The following is a 16,596-nucleotide window of genomic DNA, read 5'->3' on the forward strand; positions in this document are numbered from 1 at the left end:
GGGTTGAGTCAAATATGCTTAATAGAAATGCATTATGCCTTTCTATCATAAGGTAACTATCCTTTTTTATTCACTTATTTATTTATTTATTTTTGAGATGGAGTTTCACTTTTGTTGCCCAGGCTGGAGTGCAGTGGCGCGATCTCGGCTCACTGCAACCTCTGCCTCCCAGGTTCAAGTGATTCTCCCACCTCAGCCTCCTGAGTAGCTGGGATTACAAGCATGAGCCACCACGCCCAGCTAATTTTGCATTTTTAGCAGAGACAGGGTTTTTCCATGTTGGTCAGGCTGGTCTCGAGCTCCCGACCTCAGGCGATCCACCCACCTCGGCCTCCCAAAGTGCTGAGATTACAGGTGTGAGCCACCGTGCCCGGCCCATTTGTATAATGACTTAAAATGCTTTTATATTTACTCTCTGGAAATATTTCAGGGCTCACAAAACCTTGTGTGGTAGTCATTGTTCTTGTTATTAACCACTTCTACTCCCATTAGCCAATGACAGAGTTCCTCTGAGGCTCAAAGCAGGCAGGTGACCTACTTAAGATGACACAGCCAGCAAGCAGTACAGTCAAAACCTGAACCTCATGCTTTTTCCTGCTACAAATACAGATTTGTTGTCCCAGTTTGCTTTTAGAGTTTTTCTTTGTCTTTAATACCCTACAGTTCACCAAAGAGTGTCTAGCGGTAGATGTGGTTGTATTTACCATCACTGTGCTGAACTCAGTGTGCCTCTTCCACCTGGGGAAGAGTGTTTTTCCTCAGTTTAGCAAGTTCTCACCCACATTCCTTCACATATGGCCTCTATCCCAGTCTCCCTAGTCTTTTCTTCTAGAATTCAGTTAGATACTGTGGGAACTTCTCAGCCTGTCCTCCAAGCTTTTCATGACTCATCCAAATTTTCCTTCTTTGTATCTCTCTGTGCTACATTCTGGGTAGTTTCCTCACACCTCTCCTCCAGAGCCCTAATTCTCTCCTCATCTTTACACAATGTGCTAGCTCATTCTTTTCAGAATCTACCTTTATTTACACTATCTGTCCTTCCATTAGGGTTTCTCTACCCTCTTATCTTTTGGGTCATTTCACACACACTTCCTGCATTGTCTCTGGCAGGTTGTTCCTACATGTCACCCTCAAGGTAGCTTCATTCTAAGTCCATCCTCAGTGGAAACTGTTTACCGCAGGAAGACCTCACTTGCCCAGGTTTAGGAGAGTATCCCTACTGAGTGGTTTTGCAGGTGTTTCCAGTGGGTAGTTTGTCTTCCACATTCTGTCTTACGCAAATTTCTCGACTTGGGGAGAAATCTGGATCTCTTATAAAGTGACCAATTTACCTCAAAGGACATTTTTTGTGCACGTCAGTTTCTCTGCAAGGATCTCAGTCTAGAGAAAATGAAATAAATAAAATATTCCCATAAGAGATAGTGTAAACCCAGAGAGTAAAACATGGTAAACATTAACCCAATGCTAATTGTCTCCCTTTTCCATTGCAGTAAGCAGCAATCTTCACTTGGGCTGGTGGCTCTGAGAATCCCTCCGTCTCTCTCCAGTTTTTAATCCTTCATTAAGGCCGTTTTTTACCATTATGAGAAAGAATGGTTATACACTGTTCAAAATAAATGCTGTTTTAAAATTATTTTCATTATTATAAGTATGTATCAATTATGAAATTGATTTGGGCAAGCTTTTAATGACTAGTTTTAGCTTTCTGTGATTATAGATTCCATTAATGCTCCTTTTGTAAGAGTTGAGTTACAATCAATCTCTTACTAGGATCAGTTTCTCATTTGAGGAAATTATCAAGCTATTTCTAAAATTATACTTAGGGGTTCTAAGACAATTGTCAGTTATTACACACCATCAAAACTGCTATTTTAAAAAGTAAGCTAACACATCATTGCCACACTCCTGGAGAGTTTACAAAGATAAATTAAAAAGCTAACAATGAAACACTATAACATTTATAACTGTCAGAGAAGTATATAAATAAATACTGTTCAGCTGCATTTACTGGCTTGACAAGTAGCCTTTCACAGTTAATTACCAAGATTTCCTTTTAACAGATAGACCATTGTCTGGCAAAACAAAATTAAAACTATTCTTTCATTGCAAATCCCTCAATATGTAAAAGAAAACAATGGAAAATTGTTGAAAGAATTTTCAGTGAACATATTTATATCTGAAAGTTTCACATTGAATAAAGTTTTAACATTACTTACTTTGAGACACAAAAATAATCCTCCCTCTTAGCTCATACAATAAAAAAAAAATATGTATTTCTTACCTCTGAACTTCTTGGGAGGGTTGGCAAGGTCCCCGGCCTCTGGGTGCACCACACATCTGTCATCCACTAACCTAGAAGGAAAAGCATGTTTACATTGTTAACATCCTTGTCATATTCATAAATCGTAGACTGCACATGGATATTGCATAAATATTTACCAAAAGTTTTATTTAATACCTTTCTTCACTAAGTAATTTTTTAACAATCATGGGTCTGTAAAAAGATTTGGTTGTAGAGATATTAATTAAAGCCTGGTTTATGAAACTGAAACATAGGAAACATTGTTAAGTAGTAGGAAACTAGTTAGATAACTCATGACATGGAACACTGCAGAGCTGTTTAAAACTACATTAAACAAAATGCACTGGCCTGCAAAATATTTACAGTATGTTGTGAATGTAGTGGTAACCAATCAATAAGATATATGTATGCTTAAACACACACACACGCACTTCTACACATACATATATAAGAAATGGAACACAGCAAAATATTAAGAGTGGTCAGATTACCCACAGTTTTTATTTTCCTGCCATTTTTTTTTTTTTTTTTTTTTTTTTTCCTGCGTGTATGTATGCTTTACAGGGAATGTGTAAGCTTATGAGATCAGGCTTCTGGAGTGCCCATAGAGTAGGTGGTTATGCCTTCCTGGCCTGCATTCAATCTCTGGCTTGGCCACTTCCTAGCTAGGTGGCTTCAGGCCTCCTTCTTTATACCTAAACAATAAGGATAAAAATATCTACCTCATTGCATTGTTAGAAAGATAAAATGACTTAGTATTTTTAAAGTACCTAGTACGACTTCCGGCAGTTTCCATTCAATGGACAAATAAAATCAAGAACCTTGTGTCTTCACATATTCTCTGCTTCTAGAAGAGTGCCCGACACACTACAAGTGCTCAACAAATATAAGTCAAATGAATAAACTGCCTTTGTAGCCACAACAACATGTTTAATCTCTATTAAAATATTTATGAGAAGACAATTTGTAGGACAATTTCAAGACAGAGAAGCTGAATCTCTGAACTGAGAGCCAGGAGACATGAATCTCTTGCTCAAAGAGAAACATCTGTTAATACCAGACTCACTAACGTTCATTTCCCCATCGGTTATGTGATGCGAATACCCAGGTTTTTCTCCAGAATATTGTGAGAATGTATGTTAATTAATTACATGTATATGAATTCATTTAAAGGGAGATGCCCAAATTGCAACCTGGTGGTTTAAAAAAAAAAAAAAAAGAAGTAGTAACCAGACTCACTAGCATGCATCAACTCCAGCACAGGAGTTGAACTAGGATGACTGACTTAATCAAAATGAAACTTTTGGTTCCTAGTTTATCTAGTTACTGGAAGCAGACACTTCCTAAATCAACAGATTTTTCTGTGGGATTCAATTTCTATAAAACAAAATGCTGATTTGGTCAAGAAATACAGTTCTTTGATTTTTTTAATATATCCTTCATTCACACTGATTTACTAAAATGTGGTTTTACAAGAGCTGCCAGGCATGCAAGAAATTCCTTTTAAGAGTCTCTAAAAACTGATTTATTAGAAACAGGAAGTCACATTGGGTCAAGAGAAAGCAAACCCAAACTTCCACAGTGTCCAACTTCAGCCTGTAACATTGAATCTGAAAGGCTCCAAAAGTTCTGAGAATATTACAACATAAGATGTAAATAAAAGGGCCGTGAGGGAAAGGTCGGCTTTTCTAATTGGTCAGACACGTTAAGAATTCGAATACAATGGTCAAAATGATCTTATTTAGAGCACATAAAATTTGATAATGTAAAAATTACAAATGACACTGACATTCTATTCATTCCTTGTACCTGTGCATTCCCACAAAAACACAGACTCCTACGAATGTCACTGAGTCCCTGCCTGTGTGGACCAGCCAGCAAGAGGAATGGGAACTGAAGCTATAAATCAGATGACAGTGTATTTATGTGAACGCTAATATCTATCCTCAATTATCTGATAGCCCAGATAAAAACATAATAACTAAGAATGACTTCAGTTCTAAAAATTTGTCCTATTCCTTACACAAAAACGTCTGTGAAAATCACAAAGGCAGTCATTTCATCCTGAAGACTCAAAGAATTGGAACTGAATGTGAAGAGAATGGAAGGAAGGAAAGGACAGGAAGAAGCAAGGAGTCTGAATCTGTTACAAGACATATATGACACTGGCATTAAAAGTCAAACAGGATTTTAATTGGAATAGTAGTTGGAATCCTGTTTGACTTTTAATGCCAAAATCCTAGAACAACTTCTACAATATCCCCAACAGCCTCTTCTTGAATACTTCCAAGGCCAATATATTTACCATTTACCATCATTCTGACAGCACTAATATTAGAAATGTGTTTTATATGGAGGTGAAATAGTACCTTATCTTTCCCAGTACTTATCACATTTTCTTCTATCTACTTGCCTAATTGTCTTGAGTCTTCCAATAAATTTTAAGCTCCATGAAGTCAGAGATTGAAACCATCTTGTTTACCATTATATCCTTGGCATCTACTAGAATGAGGTGCAATAGATACTAAATAAATATTTGTTAAATAAATAAATGAGTCAGTGAATAAATGATGTTGGCTTCCCAATTAACTCTCCCTGTCTGTTTCCAGTTCTTTCTTCTGGAACTGTATAGACTAAGTTTTCTTTTTCTGAGATGAGCAAACTGATTTCTCTCCAGTCCTTCCCCATGTGGATATTTACTAGGAGTTCAACATCCTTCATACACCCCAAGTGCCAGCATCCCCTCACCTGTGATCCTAGAGACTATCCACATGAGTCTAGATGCGCCTCAGCAAGGGCAGAGTACAGAGGACTATTACCTCCTTCTTTCTGATACTAAACTTACAGAAATGCATCCTACAATTTTAGTAACTCCTGTGGCAGTTAAGGTTCCCCTCTGACTTTCATTGGGTTTATAGTAAACAATAATTCCAGGTCCTTTACATGTGTACCACTGATAAGCCAGGTTCTCCCACCCACCAGCAGGGCAGTTAACTTTTATAACCTAAGGACCAGAATTTACAACCAAACAGGGATAAATATAAAGACTGACCTTTGGTCCATGAGAAGAAAATCATCTGAAAAACATTGATCTATTCCATCCCTAGTTAACTCATTTAGACCATGTCATGATTTTGTCCATTTTAACCACTCATGATCAATGTTCCCCAAATTTGGCTGAATCGTTTGGGGAGTTAAAAATAGTAAGGATAACCAAAAAAAAAAATCTTTCCTTTGTCCAGACCTACTAGAATAAAACTTTCTGGGGACAAGGACTATGTGTTTTAAAAAGCTCTCTAACCCTCTTTAAATGGAGTAGGAGGATCTGCTCTGCACTCCTACAATACTCTAGGCTATCCTCTACCAATAGACTGTATCACAGTCCAGTATAATGTTATAATTTCATATATACATACACACACACACACACACATATATATATGCAACATCATTATAAGCTCCAAGAGAGTCAGCCCATTTCTGTCTTACTCACCATTATAGGGCCATCTTTAAGCATTATGCTTAAAATATAGATGGTGCTAAATAATTACTTGATGAATGATTAAAGTGACATTTAAAATCAGTGATGCTATTTTTGATAGTTAACATAAACAATAAAATAACTAGAAGCAATAAATGGTTGACTAATAGGAGACGGAAGAGAGATTTGGAAATATTCCCTATGTAGCTATGTCCAAGAAAATTATCAAAATGCCATATCCTGAAAAGGCCAAAAGAGCCTGCTCTAAAAAACAGTATCTCAGGTAGCACCTTTCAATCCAATCCATCAGTGCACATCTTAATGGGCTACATTTGTTTTTCTTAGAACTAACTAGTGATTTATAGTACTAGCCTAAAATTCTCAATTTTTCACTAAAACTCATCTAACATAAAACCTGTTGTTTTTTCTACCTCTTTTTCTCTTCATATGGTCATAACTGTAAATTATTTGTTCAAATTTACTTACAAGAAAAAATCACTCAACGATTAGATCTTCGAAAGTATAAGGAAAATTTAATAGCTACTTTGATTTTATACATAAGTATGAATTTTGTAAATGTGAATGGAATTTTAACTGGACATAACAAGAGTCTTAAAAATTCTGTGAGAAGTATAATATCTACATGAAAAAGCTATGTTTATGCATTAAATTCAAGTCCACTGATACCTTGTTAAAAATAAAGTATACTATTAACTATTTTCACAAATGCCAACAGTCAAGAGAAAATGCATTGTTTTCTTATCTGATTTCTAGGTTTTTGTTGTTTAAGACACTCTACTGGCTGGGTGCGGTGGCTCACGCCTGTAATCCCAGCACTTTGGGAGGCCGAGGCGGGCGGATCACGAGGTCAGGAGATCGAGACCATCTTGGCTAACACGGTGAAACCCCACCTCTACCGAAAATACAAAAAATTAGCCGGGCGTGGTGGTGGGTGCCTGTAGTCCCAGCTACTGGGGAGGCTGAGGCAGGAGAATGGCGTGAACCTGGGAGGCAGAGCCTGCAGTGAGCGGAGATGGCACCACTGCACTCCAGCCTGGGCGATGGAGCGAGAGACCCCGTCTCAAAAAAAAAAAAAAAAAAAGACACTCTACTGCTGTCCATGTCCAGAAATGTAACTGAAATCCATCCTTCCAACCTGGCTTCAATCTACAGAAATTACCTGAAATCCATCCTTTGAACACATCTTCAAGTTTCATTTCTTCATTGAAGCTATATTCCCACTGATGGGAGAATCTTCTCTGAAATCTCATAGCAATTTTAGAGTATCTTCTAGTTTACAAGATATAAGTATGACATACACATTAGTCTTATCTTCCCAACCAAATAACAACTATAATCTATCAATCACTAATTGCATGCCAAGTACTGCTCTATATGTTTATAAACATAATTACTAATTTCAAAACAATTTTGAAAATATTTTCTCTTGCAGATTAGAGAGATCAGATGATAATGGTGGAGATGACAGCTCACGAGCAAAGCCAAGATTTGGACCCAGATCTACAAGACCAAAGACTTGGCTCCTTCCTTCTGTTCTACCAGGCTGAACTTGTATTCTCTTATATATCCACATACTCTGCTTTCCAAGTATACATGCATGTTACAATAATGGAGATGTAGTAGACACTCCAATATTTTTTACTGAAATGCTAACTGACTTTCATTGATGTCTATTCCAGCTTTAACATCTCATAATTCTATAATTCCATTTTTATAGTATCTAAAATTAGAAAGCACAATTGTATACTAAAGTATTTTGTAAACATTATTAATTTGCATAATGCCTTCCTGATTTGTGCCATATCTAGAAACTCAACACCAAAACACATTAAGGTAAGGAAAGGATGAACTATTAAATGATGTTAGGATAATTAGTTGTCTATTTGGGGAAAAATGACACAATCCCTTCTTCACATAAAAAGTTAATACCACATGAAGTCTCAAATGTGATAAGTAAAGCTATAAAACGTTTAGAATACATGGATGATGATATTTATGAACAGGAGAGTAGAAAAAAATTATTTAAGCCAGACTAAATAAAAAGGACAAAACATAAAAGACCAATAAGTTTGTCTACATTAAAAGTAAGACTTCCATCCACCCAAGGACAATATAAAGAGACAGAAGACTCACAAGGCCACTGCTATGCTTATGCATTTGTACAACAAGCATATTATAAAAAAGGTGGTAGCATCCGGGCACAGAGGCTCAGGCCTGTAATCCCAGCACTTTGGGAGGCTGAGGTGGGCAGATCACCTGAGGTCAGGAGTTCGAGACCAGCATGGTGAATATGGCGAAATCCCGTCACTACAAAAAATACAAAACTTAGCAGGGCATGGTGGCGCGCACCTGTAATCCCAGCTACTCTGGAGACTGAGGTGGGAAAATCTCTTGAACCCAGGAGACGGAGGTTGCGGTGAGCCCAGATCACGGCTACTGCACTCCAACTTGAGCAACAGAGTGAGACTCTGTTTCACAAAAAAAAAAAAAAAAAAAAGGTGGCAGTACACAAAATCAGTTCTGAAATGTGGTCTGTGTTCCACTGTTGAAGCCATATACCGTGGCACAAGCTGCATCTGCCCAGAAGTAATCGAATGTTTGCACAAGAGAACAGCCTGTGCAGCCAACAGAGGCCTTTTTTCTCATTCATACCAAGAAGTCATAAATACTAATGGCATCCCTTAACACATAAGTTACAAACTAGAAGATATTTGCTACAAATATTTAGTATCAGAAATTTATAAGGAATGCCTAAGAATCAATAAGAAAAGACAACCAAACAGAAAATGCAAAATAACTCATGAATAAGCCTGACGAAACACTAATATCTTTTAGAAGTCTGACAAAATGTTCAACTTCATTTGTAATCAGAAAAAAATTTAAGTCAAATTAAAATCTTACTACATATCCAACAAATTGGTAAAAAGTAAGGTAGGAAAAAATTTAAATGTTAGTAAGGTTTTGGATGAATGCAAATTTTCATTCACTGCCATAGGGAGTAGAAATTAGAACAAGCAATTTGGAAAAAATGTGACATTTAAAAGTTGAACATGTGCTTGCCCTTCTATTCACCATTTGTATTTCTAGACACATATATGTTCTACAGAAATCTTACAAACTTGCATCTGAAGACATGTATGAACAAGAGTGTTTGAGGCAAAACTGTTTATGATAGCAACAACTGAAAAAAACACAATATTCATCAATAGTAACATGGATAAAGAAGTTATGACTAGGTCAGGCGTGGTAGCTCACACCTGTAATCCCAGCACTTTGGGAGGCTGAGGCGGGCGGATTGCCTGAGGTCAGGAGTTCGAAACCAGTCTGGCCAACATGGTGAAACCCTGTCTCTACTAAAAATACAAAAAAAAAAAATTAGCTGTGCTTGGTGGCCTGCACCTGTAATCCCAGCTACTCAGGAGGCAGAGACAGGGGAATTGCTTGAACCAGGGAGGTGGAGGTTGCAGTGAGCTGAGATCGCACCACTGCCCTCCAGCCTGGGTGACAGACTGAGACTCCATCTTAAAAAAGAAAAAAGAAAAAAGGTATGACTAAATGAATAATTTCATACAATAGATAACTACCAAAAAAATGAAAAAATTGTACTGCATGCAATGACACTAAAATCTCAAAAACATAAAGTTGAGTTTTAAAAAATCAAGTCCAAAAATAATAAATGTTATATAATTCCATTGTATAGATGCATATATAGGCTATACTAAACAGCATATATTTTAGGAATACACACGGGGTATAAAAAATTAATGTGGCCAGGTGCGGTGGCTCAAGCCTGTAATCCCAGCACTTCGGGAGGCCGAGACGGGCGGATCACGAGGTCAGGAGATCAAGACCATCCTGGCTAACACGGTGAAACCCTGTCTCTACTAAAAAAATACAAAAAACTAGCCGGGCGAGGTGGCGGGCGCCTGTAGTCCCAGCTACTGGGGAGGCTGAGGCAGGAGAATGGCGTAAACCCGGGAGGCGGAGCTTGCAGTGAGCTGAGATCCGGCCACTGCACTCCAGCCTGGGTGACAGAGACAGACTCCGTCTAAAAAAAAAAAAAAAAAATTAATGTATAAAATGTATGGCTATCAGATCTTTAAATAGATTTCTGAAAGAAAGCAAACAATTCCTTTGTCTCCAGTCCCTCATTATTCCAACAACTACAAAGAAAATGCCACATAACTGATAAAATATTAGTTGTATCTTTTCTCTGATGAAGCCATAAATGCTATTTCCATCTGGCATACATTATAAAATCAGCATATTATTTTCCTGATGTTTGTTTACCACATATATCTGATCCATTTACCACTAAGTGATATAGTTCATTTCTAACAAAATGGCTCCGAAATGCATTTAAATAAAATAAATTTGGGGAAAGAGAGAAGGTGGGGCATCCACAATTGACATTACTAAAAGCTTTTACTAGAGAGGGGGTTAAGATGTGGCCAGGTTCATAAGCATCACGGAATTATTTTATTTTATTTTATTTTATTTTGAGATGGAGTTTTGCTTTTGTTGCCCAGGCTGGAGTGCAACTGTGCGATCTTGGCTCACTGCAACCTCTGTCTCCCAGGTTCACGTGACTCTCCTGTCTCAGGCTCCCGAGTAGCTGGGATTACAGGCGCATGCCACCGTGCCCGGATAATTTTTGTATTTTTAGTAGAGATTGGTCAGGCTGGTCTCGAACTCCTGACCTCAGGTGATCCACCCACCTCGGTCTCCCAAAGTGCTGGGATTATAGGCGTGAGCCACTGTGCCCAGCAGAATTGTCTTTAAAAGAACTTTCAGAACTTTATCACAAATAACTTGATCCCCCAACGCTGGGATTTTCACTCTGCTTGACTACATGAATTTCTCCCTCAGCTGCCATCTTCTGGCTTCTCACCTAAACTGTGCCTCCACCCCACCAATCTACCACAGGCCCCCACAACTCTGGCATGTCACTCAACTCCCTCCTTCACCTGCATTTAGAAGCAGCAGTGGAAGAGAAGAAAAAAACCTGACTTCTCATCCTTGACCAGCTGTGTTTATGCTAGTTACTGAACCTCACTGTGCCGCATTTTTTAAATGGGGCAGCTGTGTTCCCACACGTTCCTCGTATTTCTGTGGTTTCTTGTTTCTCTGCTCCTGTTTTGTGACTAGAGTTGGCTTATCATCCTTCACTAGCGCCCTCTGACATGTATCATAATTTATACACTGTAGTTTGAAAGTTTAAGTGTTTAGCATCTATTTTTTAGAAGCTTACAAATTATTTTATCATTACAAGCTAAATACTAGCACTAAGTGGTTTTGTTCCATTCATTCACCATCATCTTAGAACACATTATTTTTAAAATGTAATATCTTGCCAATTATTAATATGTACATTTTTTAATTTAGCCAACACTCAAGTTGCCCAAATAAGAAGTCGATCCCAAGGATGTTAATTCATGTTTGTATGGTAATTAATTTTTCTCATAATCCAGAATAACTTAAGAAATGCAAGGTTCTACAAATGTCCAGTTTCCCACCTTACATCTGACAGGTCCTATGGACACTCCTGTACAAGACCATAAATAATTCAAATCATGCTAAGAAGGAAGTAATTTCATTGCAAAACTTTATCCCAAAATGTTTCTAACTTATAAATGCAAAACAGATGCAACATGCCACATTCACTCACAGCTACACTCATATTTTGCCTGTCTATGATGACAAGAGGAGTTAAGTGCACATTTGTTTGCCATTGGAAATGTGTAGTTTTCAATGGTTTTTAAATTTAAACAAATAAATTTAGCACTATCTCCTCTTTTAAGACATGTCTAATTTCAATAATGTTCTTGACTAACACATACTTTGGCTTAAATATTAAAAGTATGTTTAATTCCATATAGAAGTTTTTCAATCAAGCATAGGTTTGTTGCTGCAATATTTCTAAAACTGGTTTCACTCAGAGTTAGAATTGTGCTTGCTCTTAGGTATTCAAAATATTCCCACTTATTTTTCCATGAAAGACATAATTAACCTATACCCACACATAAATTACAGCATAAACACTAAACTTTGAAGTACTACTAAAAATACTGGATGAATCCATATATTTAAATTTTTTTTGATGAATGCTATCACCCTGACCAAATGATTTAACTATTAACTACCTTTTTAAAATATGGGTATCACATGACTATAAAGAGAATGCTGTTTCTGACTTATTAATCTTTTTATAAAGCACTGCAGGGCCGGGTGCAGTGGCTCATGCCTGTAATCCCAGCACTTTGGGAGGCCGAGGCAGGTGGATCACGAGGTCAAGAGATCAAGACCACCGTGAAACTCCGTCTCTACTAAAAATACAAAAAACTGGCTGGGCGCGGTGGTGGACACCTGTAGTCCCAGTTACTCAGGAGTCTGAGGCGGGAGAATGGCGGGAACCCGGCAGGCAGAGCTTGCAGTGAGTCGAGATCGCTTTGCCACTGCACTCCAGCCTGGGCGACAGAGCGAGACTCCGTCTCAATAATTAAAAAAAAAAAAANGAAACTCCGTCTCTACTAAAAATACAAAAAACTGGCTGGGCGCGGTGGTGGACACCTGTAGTCCCAGTTACTCAGGAGTCTGAGGCGGGAGAATGGCGGGAACCCGGCAGGCAGAGCTTGCAGTGAGTCGAGATCGCTTTGCCACTGCACTCCAGCCTGGGCGACAGAGCGAGACTCCGTCTCAATAATTAAAAAAAAAAAAAAAAAAAAGGCACTGCAAGAAGCCATCGTGTTGTGAAGCGATTATCTTCAGAGTATCAGTACTGGTGAAACTATGGGGATAAGCAACTTAAAAAGTTACACACAACCTTTCAAAGAGAAACACATCTATCTGACAATGATTTCAGAGAGGATTTGCCTGTATATTTTGAAAGCTTACAGTCCTAATCCAGCCAAAGAAAAATAATCATGACTTTTTCTTCTGGGTTTCTCTTTCTCCATCTAATAACTTCCTTTTCTTTATCCTCTTGACCCTGCCTCCTCAACCTCTTTGAACCCAGTGTTACTGCAAGTCAGTCTGTGAAGCATTTTGTCCTAGCTTGTCCATTACAGTTCTCATGAAAGTCAAAGCATCTGCAAAGTACCTTTCTCAGAATATGAACAGGCATCTCTACCAGTTGAGGTCAATTATTTAGTGGTGGCTGAGCTGACCTTAACTACTACCAGTTCTCAATCGCCTGCAAAGAGCCAGAAAATCATTGGTGCTAGTAAAAGTGACTCACTAGACAAGTTCAAGTCCAGATCTTTACCACCACCACACTGTCATTCCTATCTGAGTTTTCACCACCTGGTTGACACCAATTTGCAGGTGCTCTCAGGGAAAAAGGGCCATAAAAATCAGAAACCCACCTAGTTTCACTCTCTTCTTCCAAGTACAGACACCTCCACCACCCCAGGTTTCTGTCTGCTTTTGGTCACTCTCGGTGACCTACACATAGTTGTTTTTTATATTTTGTCCAGAATTTACAGTTGTGATCAAGAAAAAACTTTCCGTTCAGAAAAAAAGACCAAAAAAAATTTTATACTTGATATACTACAGATCATATTCAAAGAAATATGAACTCAAATATTTTTGAAATTACTAATAAGACAAGGAAACAAGTTACTATGCATGAGTCACCAAAAACAACAACAAACATCATAATTATCAACTAAAAAAATAAAAAATAACTATTATGAAATGTTTGAAGAAATGGAAAATAAATTTTATAAAAAGGGCAAGGAGGAAGAACACATCAAAAATGGTCAGATAGCTTGGCATGGTGGTACACCCCTGTAGTCTCAGCTACCTGGGAGGTTGAGGCAGGGGAATTGCTTGAGCCCAGGAGTTTGAGTTGAGTCTGGGCGACATAGCAAGACCCCATCGCCTTAAAAAATATGGCCAGATAGATTTAGTAAAGAATTCCTAGGAATGAAAAATAATTATTGAATAAGCAGGTGGATTGAAGACAGTAAATCAGACACAGCTAATTAATATATTAGAAGAAAGGTTTTAATAATTACTTGGAACGAAGCAGAGGACAACAAGGATAGAGAAAGGACTAGATGAGAAGGTTACCACACATACATAGTTAGCATCCATAGCCATTGTGGCTATGGACAGGTTCACCTTGGGTGGAGGCCTGGAGCTTGCCCTGGCCTGTGACCTCCAAGTGGCAGCTTCCTCAAAAGTCACGGGACTGATTGAGAGACCGCTCGAGGGCTCCTCCCAGGGACAGGAGGCACTCAGAGGCTGCCACACTGCCTGGGGGTGACCCTGGTGAAGGAGCTCATCTTCACAGGCTGACAACTGAGTGGGCACTGGCACTGGTGAATCACGCTGTGGCCCAAAACAAGGAGGGTGATGTCGCCTACCACTGGGCGCAAGCACTGGCCCAGGAGGTCCTGCCCCAGTCTCCCACTGCCATGCGGTTGGGCAACGTAGCCACTGACCAAGGCATGGATGTGGACATTGCATCAGGGATGGCCACTTAAAGGATATTTTATGCCCAGAATGTTCCAACCTGGGACTGGCTGGAAACATGGCAGAGAGAATCAACCCCCAAAATTTGTTGGCAAATGACCTCCATTTAACCTTCAGCATGGGAGATGTGTACCTTGAACAACAGGATCCAGAAGAAAAATTTGCATCAGGACTGCCCTCATCATTTCACCTCTCTGGGCTTTGGTTCCTCCATAAGGATGATGAGAGATATGATATGATTGGCATGATGCCTGGAACCAAGATGCTGACCATACCACCTACTGCTACCTTCCTTGATGTCACGCTAGGGTTGGATTTGCTTTGGAGAATGCCTGTCTCTCTCTCTCTACTCAAATGAAGAAGAATTAAAATAGATCCCTCTGGGTCTTTGTATCATTGGTTGTCAGGCCCTGACCTCTCTCTCAGTTATCAGGTACTAACTAGAGATGTCAAGAGATTTTAAGATACCCCTAGTTTTTTTCCTCTGGACAATAGAGATAATAAACTCTGGTATTGGTTGTACATGTGCCAGAAGTTAGACTGCAGATCCCAGCTCTTTGCCAGTTACTCACTGTATAATTTTGGACAAATTGTTTAAACTCTGGGCCTCAGCTTTCTCATCTGCAAAATGAAACTGTTGTAAGGATTTAACAAAATAAAAATACCTCATGTTAAAAAACAAGCTAGATTTTGTAGTTGGATGAAAAAATCCAGCCATAGGCTATTTACAAGAGTCATACCTAGAATATAAGGACAGAACAAAACAAAGCAGGAAAATACTAGCCAATGGAAGGTATGGGCCAGGGGCGGTAGCTTGTGCCTATAATCCCAGTGCTTTGGGAAGGTGAGGTGAGAGGATCACTTGAGACAAGGAGTTCAAGATCAGCCTGGGCAACATAGCAAGACCCTATCTCTACAAAAAATTTTAAAAATTAGCCTGGCGTATTGCATGCACCTGTGGTCTCAGCTACTTGAAGGCTGAGGCGGATCACTTGAGCCTGGGAAGTGGAGGCTATAATGAGCTATGATCATGTCACTGTACTCCAGCCTAGGCAACAGAGCAAGACCCTGTCTCTAAAAAATATAAAAATAATTTTTTGAAAAGAAAAGTATAGTAGCAGTGATAATATCAGACAAATAGCCAGGCATGGTGGCTCATGCTTGTAATGCTAGCACTTTGCAAGGCCAAGGCAGGAGGAACATTTGAGCTCAGAAGTTCAAGACCAGCCTGGGCCACATAGTGAGATCCTGTCTCTTTAAATTAATATATATATCCAACTATTTCCTCCTAGAAATGTTTCTCAACAAACTGCAGAGGAGATATATATATCTATCTATATAGACAGAGATAGATAGATATCTATAGATCAGAAAAATCAAAAAAAGAGAAAAAAGCTTTATTCAGAATAAAGAGAGCCATTACATCATGAGAAGTGTTTCACTGCTTTAAGAAGATATACAAATTCTAAATGTATATGCAACAGCCTCAAAATAAACATAATTTACAAAACTACATGGAGAAATTAACAATACACTATCTTAGTGGGAGATTTCAACACACTTCTTAATTACTGATAGAGCAAACTGACAAAATTTGTAAGGATATAAGCTTTGAAACCTGTAATCAACAAGCCTGATCTAATGGATGCACATAAAATGGAAAATATATTCTTTTTGAGCATATATGGAATATTAACATTCCAGTTTCCTTAACTGTTTTCATCATATGGTTTTCATATCTCCATTCTATTTCTAAAATATAGCCTAAATTTACAGGTTTGGCTTTTAAAAAACTATTATTTTCTTGGCTTACACTGAACTTACATTTAACTAAAAACCCCCACACTCACCCACCCTCCAGAGGCTTAGGGTTTCCTATGATCCCACCATATTTAACATGCTGCTATCTTATTGTATTATAGTTCAAGCTGTTATCTTATTGTATGATACCTCTAACTACATGTCTCCAATAAACAATGAGCTCCTTGGGGACAGCACAGTATATTTGTAATCTTTATCTCCTCAATACCCAGCACAGTGACTGGCATATAGTAAGTGCCAAAAAAAAAAAAAAAAAATGTTAAATGAATCCATTGATATTTTAAAGGTAAAGAAAACAAACTGCAGGCCGGGCGCGGTGGCTCAAGCCTGTAATCCCAGCACTTTGGGAGGCCGAGACGGGCGAATCACGAGGTCAGGAGTTCGAGACCATCCTGGCTAACACGGTGAAACCCCGTCTCTACTAAAAAATACAAAAAGCTAGCCGGGCGAGGTGGCTGGCGCCTGTAGTCCCAGCTACTTGGGAGGCTGAGGC

General features: G+C 38.7%; 1 protein-coding gene and 1 pseudogene across 1 annotated transcript in view; one reads left to right on the plus strand and one right to left on the minus strand.

Moving 5' to 3' along the window:
* Positions 1–16,596, minus strand: part of ITPR2 (inositol 1,4,5-trisphosphate receptor type 2) — a 516,873-nt gene that overhangs the window by 467,036 nt on the left and 33,241 nt on the right. The window contains 1 exon segment of the mRNA XM_017864487.1: positions 2,282–2,352. Coding sequence (XP_017719976.1) covers positions 2,282–2,352 — 71 coding nt within the window.
* On the plus strand, positions 13,512–14,381 carry LOC108523727 (enoyl-CoA hydratase domain-containing protein 2, mitochondrial pseudogene; annotated as a pseudogene).

This window comes from Rhinopithecus bieti, unplaced genomic scaffold, assembly GCF_001698545.2.
Source record: "Rhinopithecus bieti isolate Rb0 unplaced genomic scaffold, ASM169854v2 scaffold_72161, whole genome shotgun sequence".
NCBI lineage: Eukaryota > Metazoa > Chordata > Mammalia > Primates > Cercopithecidae > Rhinopithecus > Rhinopithecus bieti.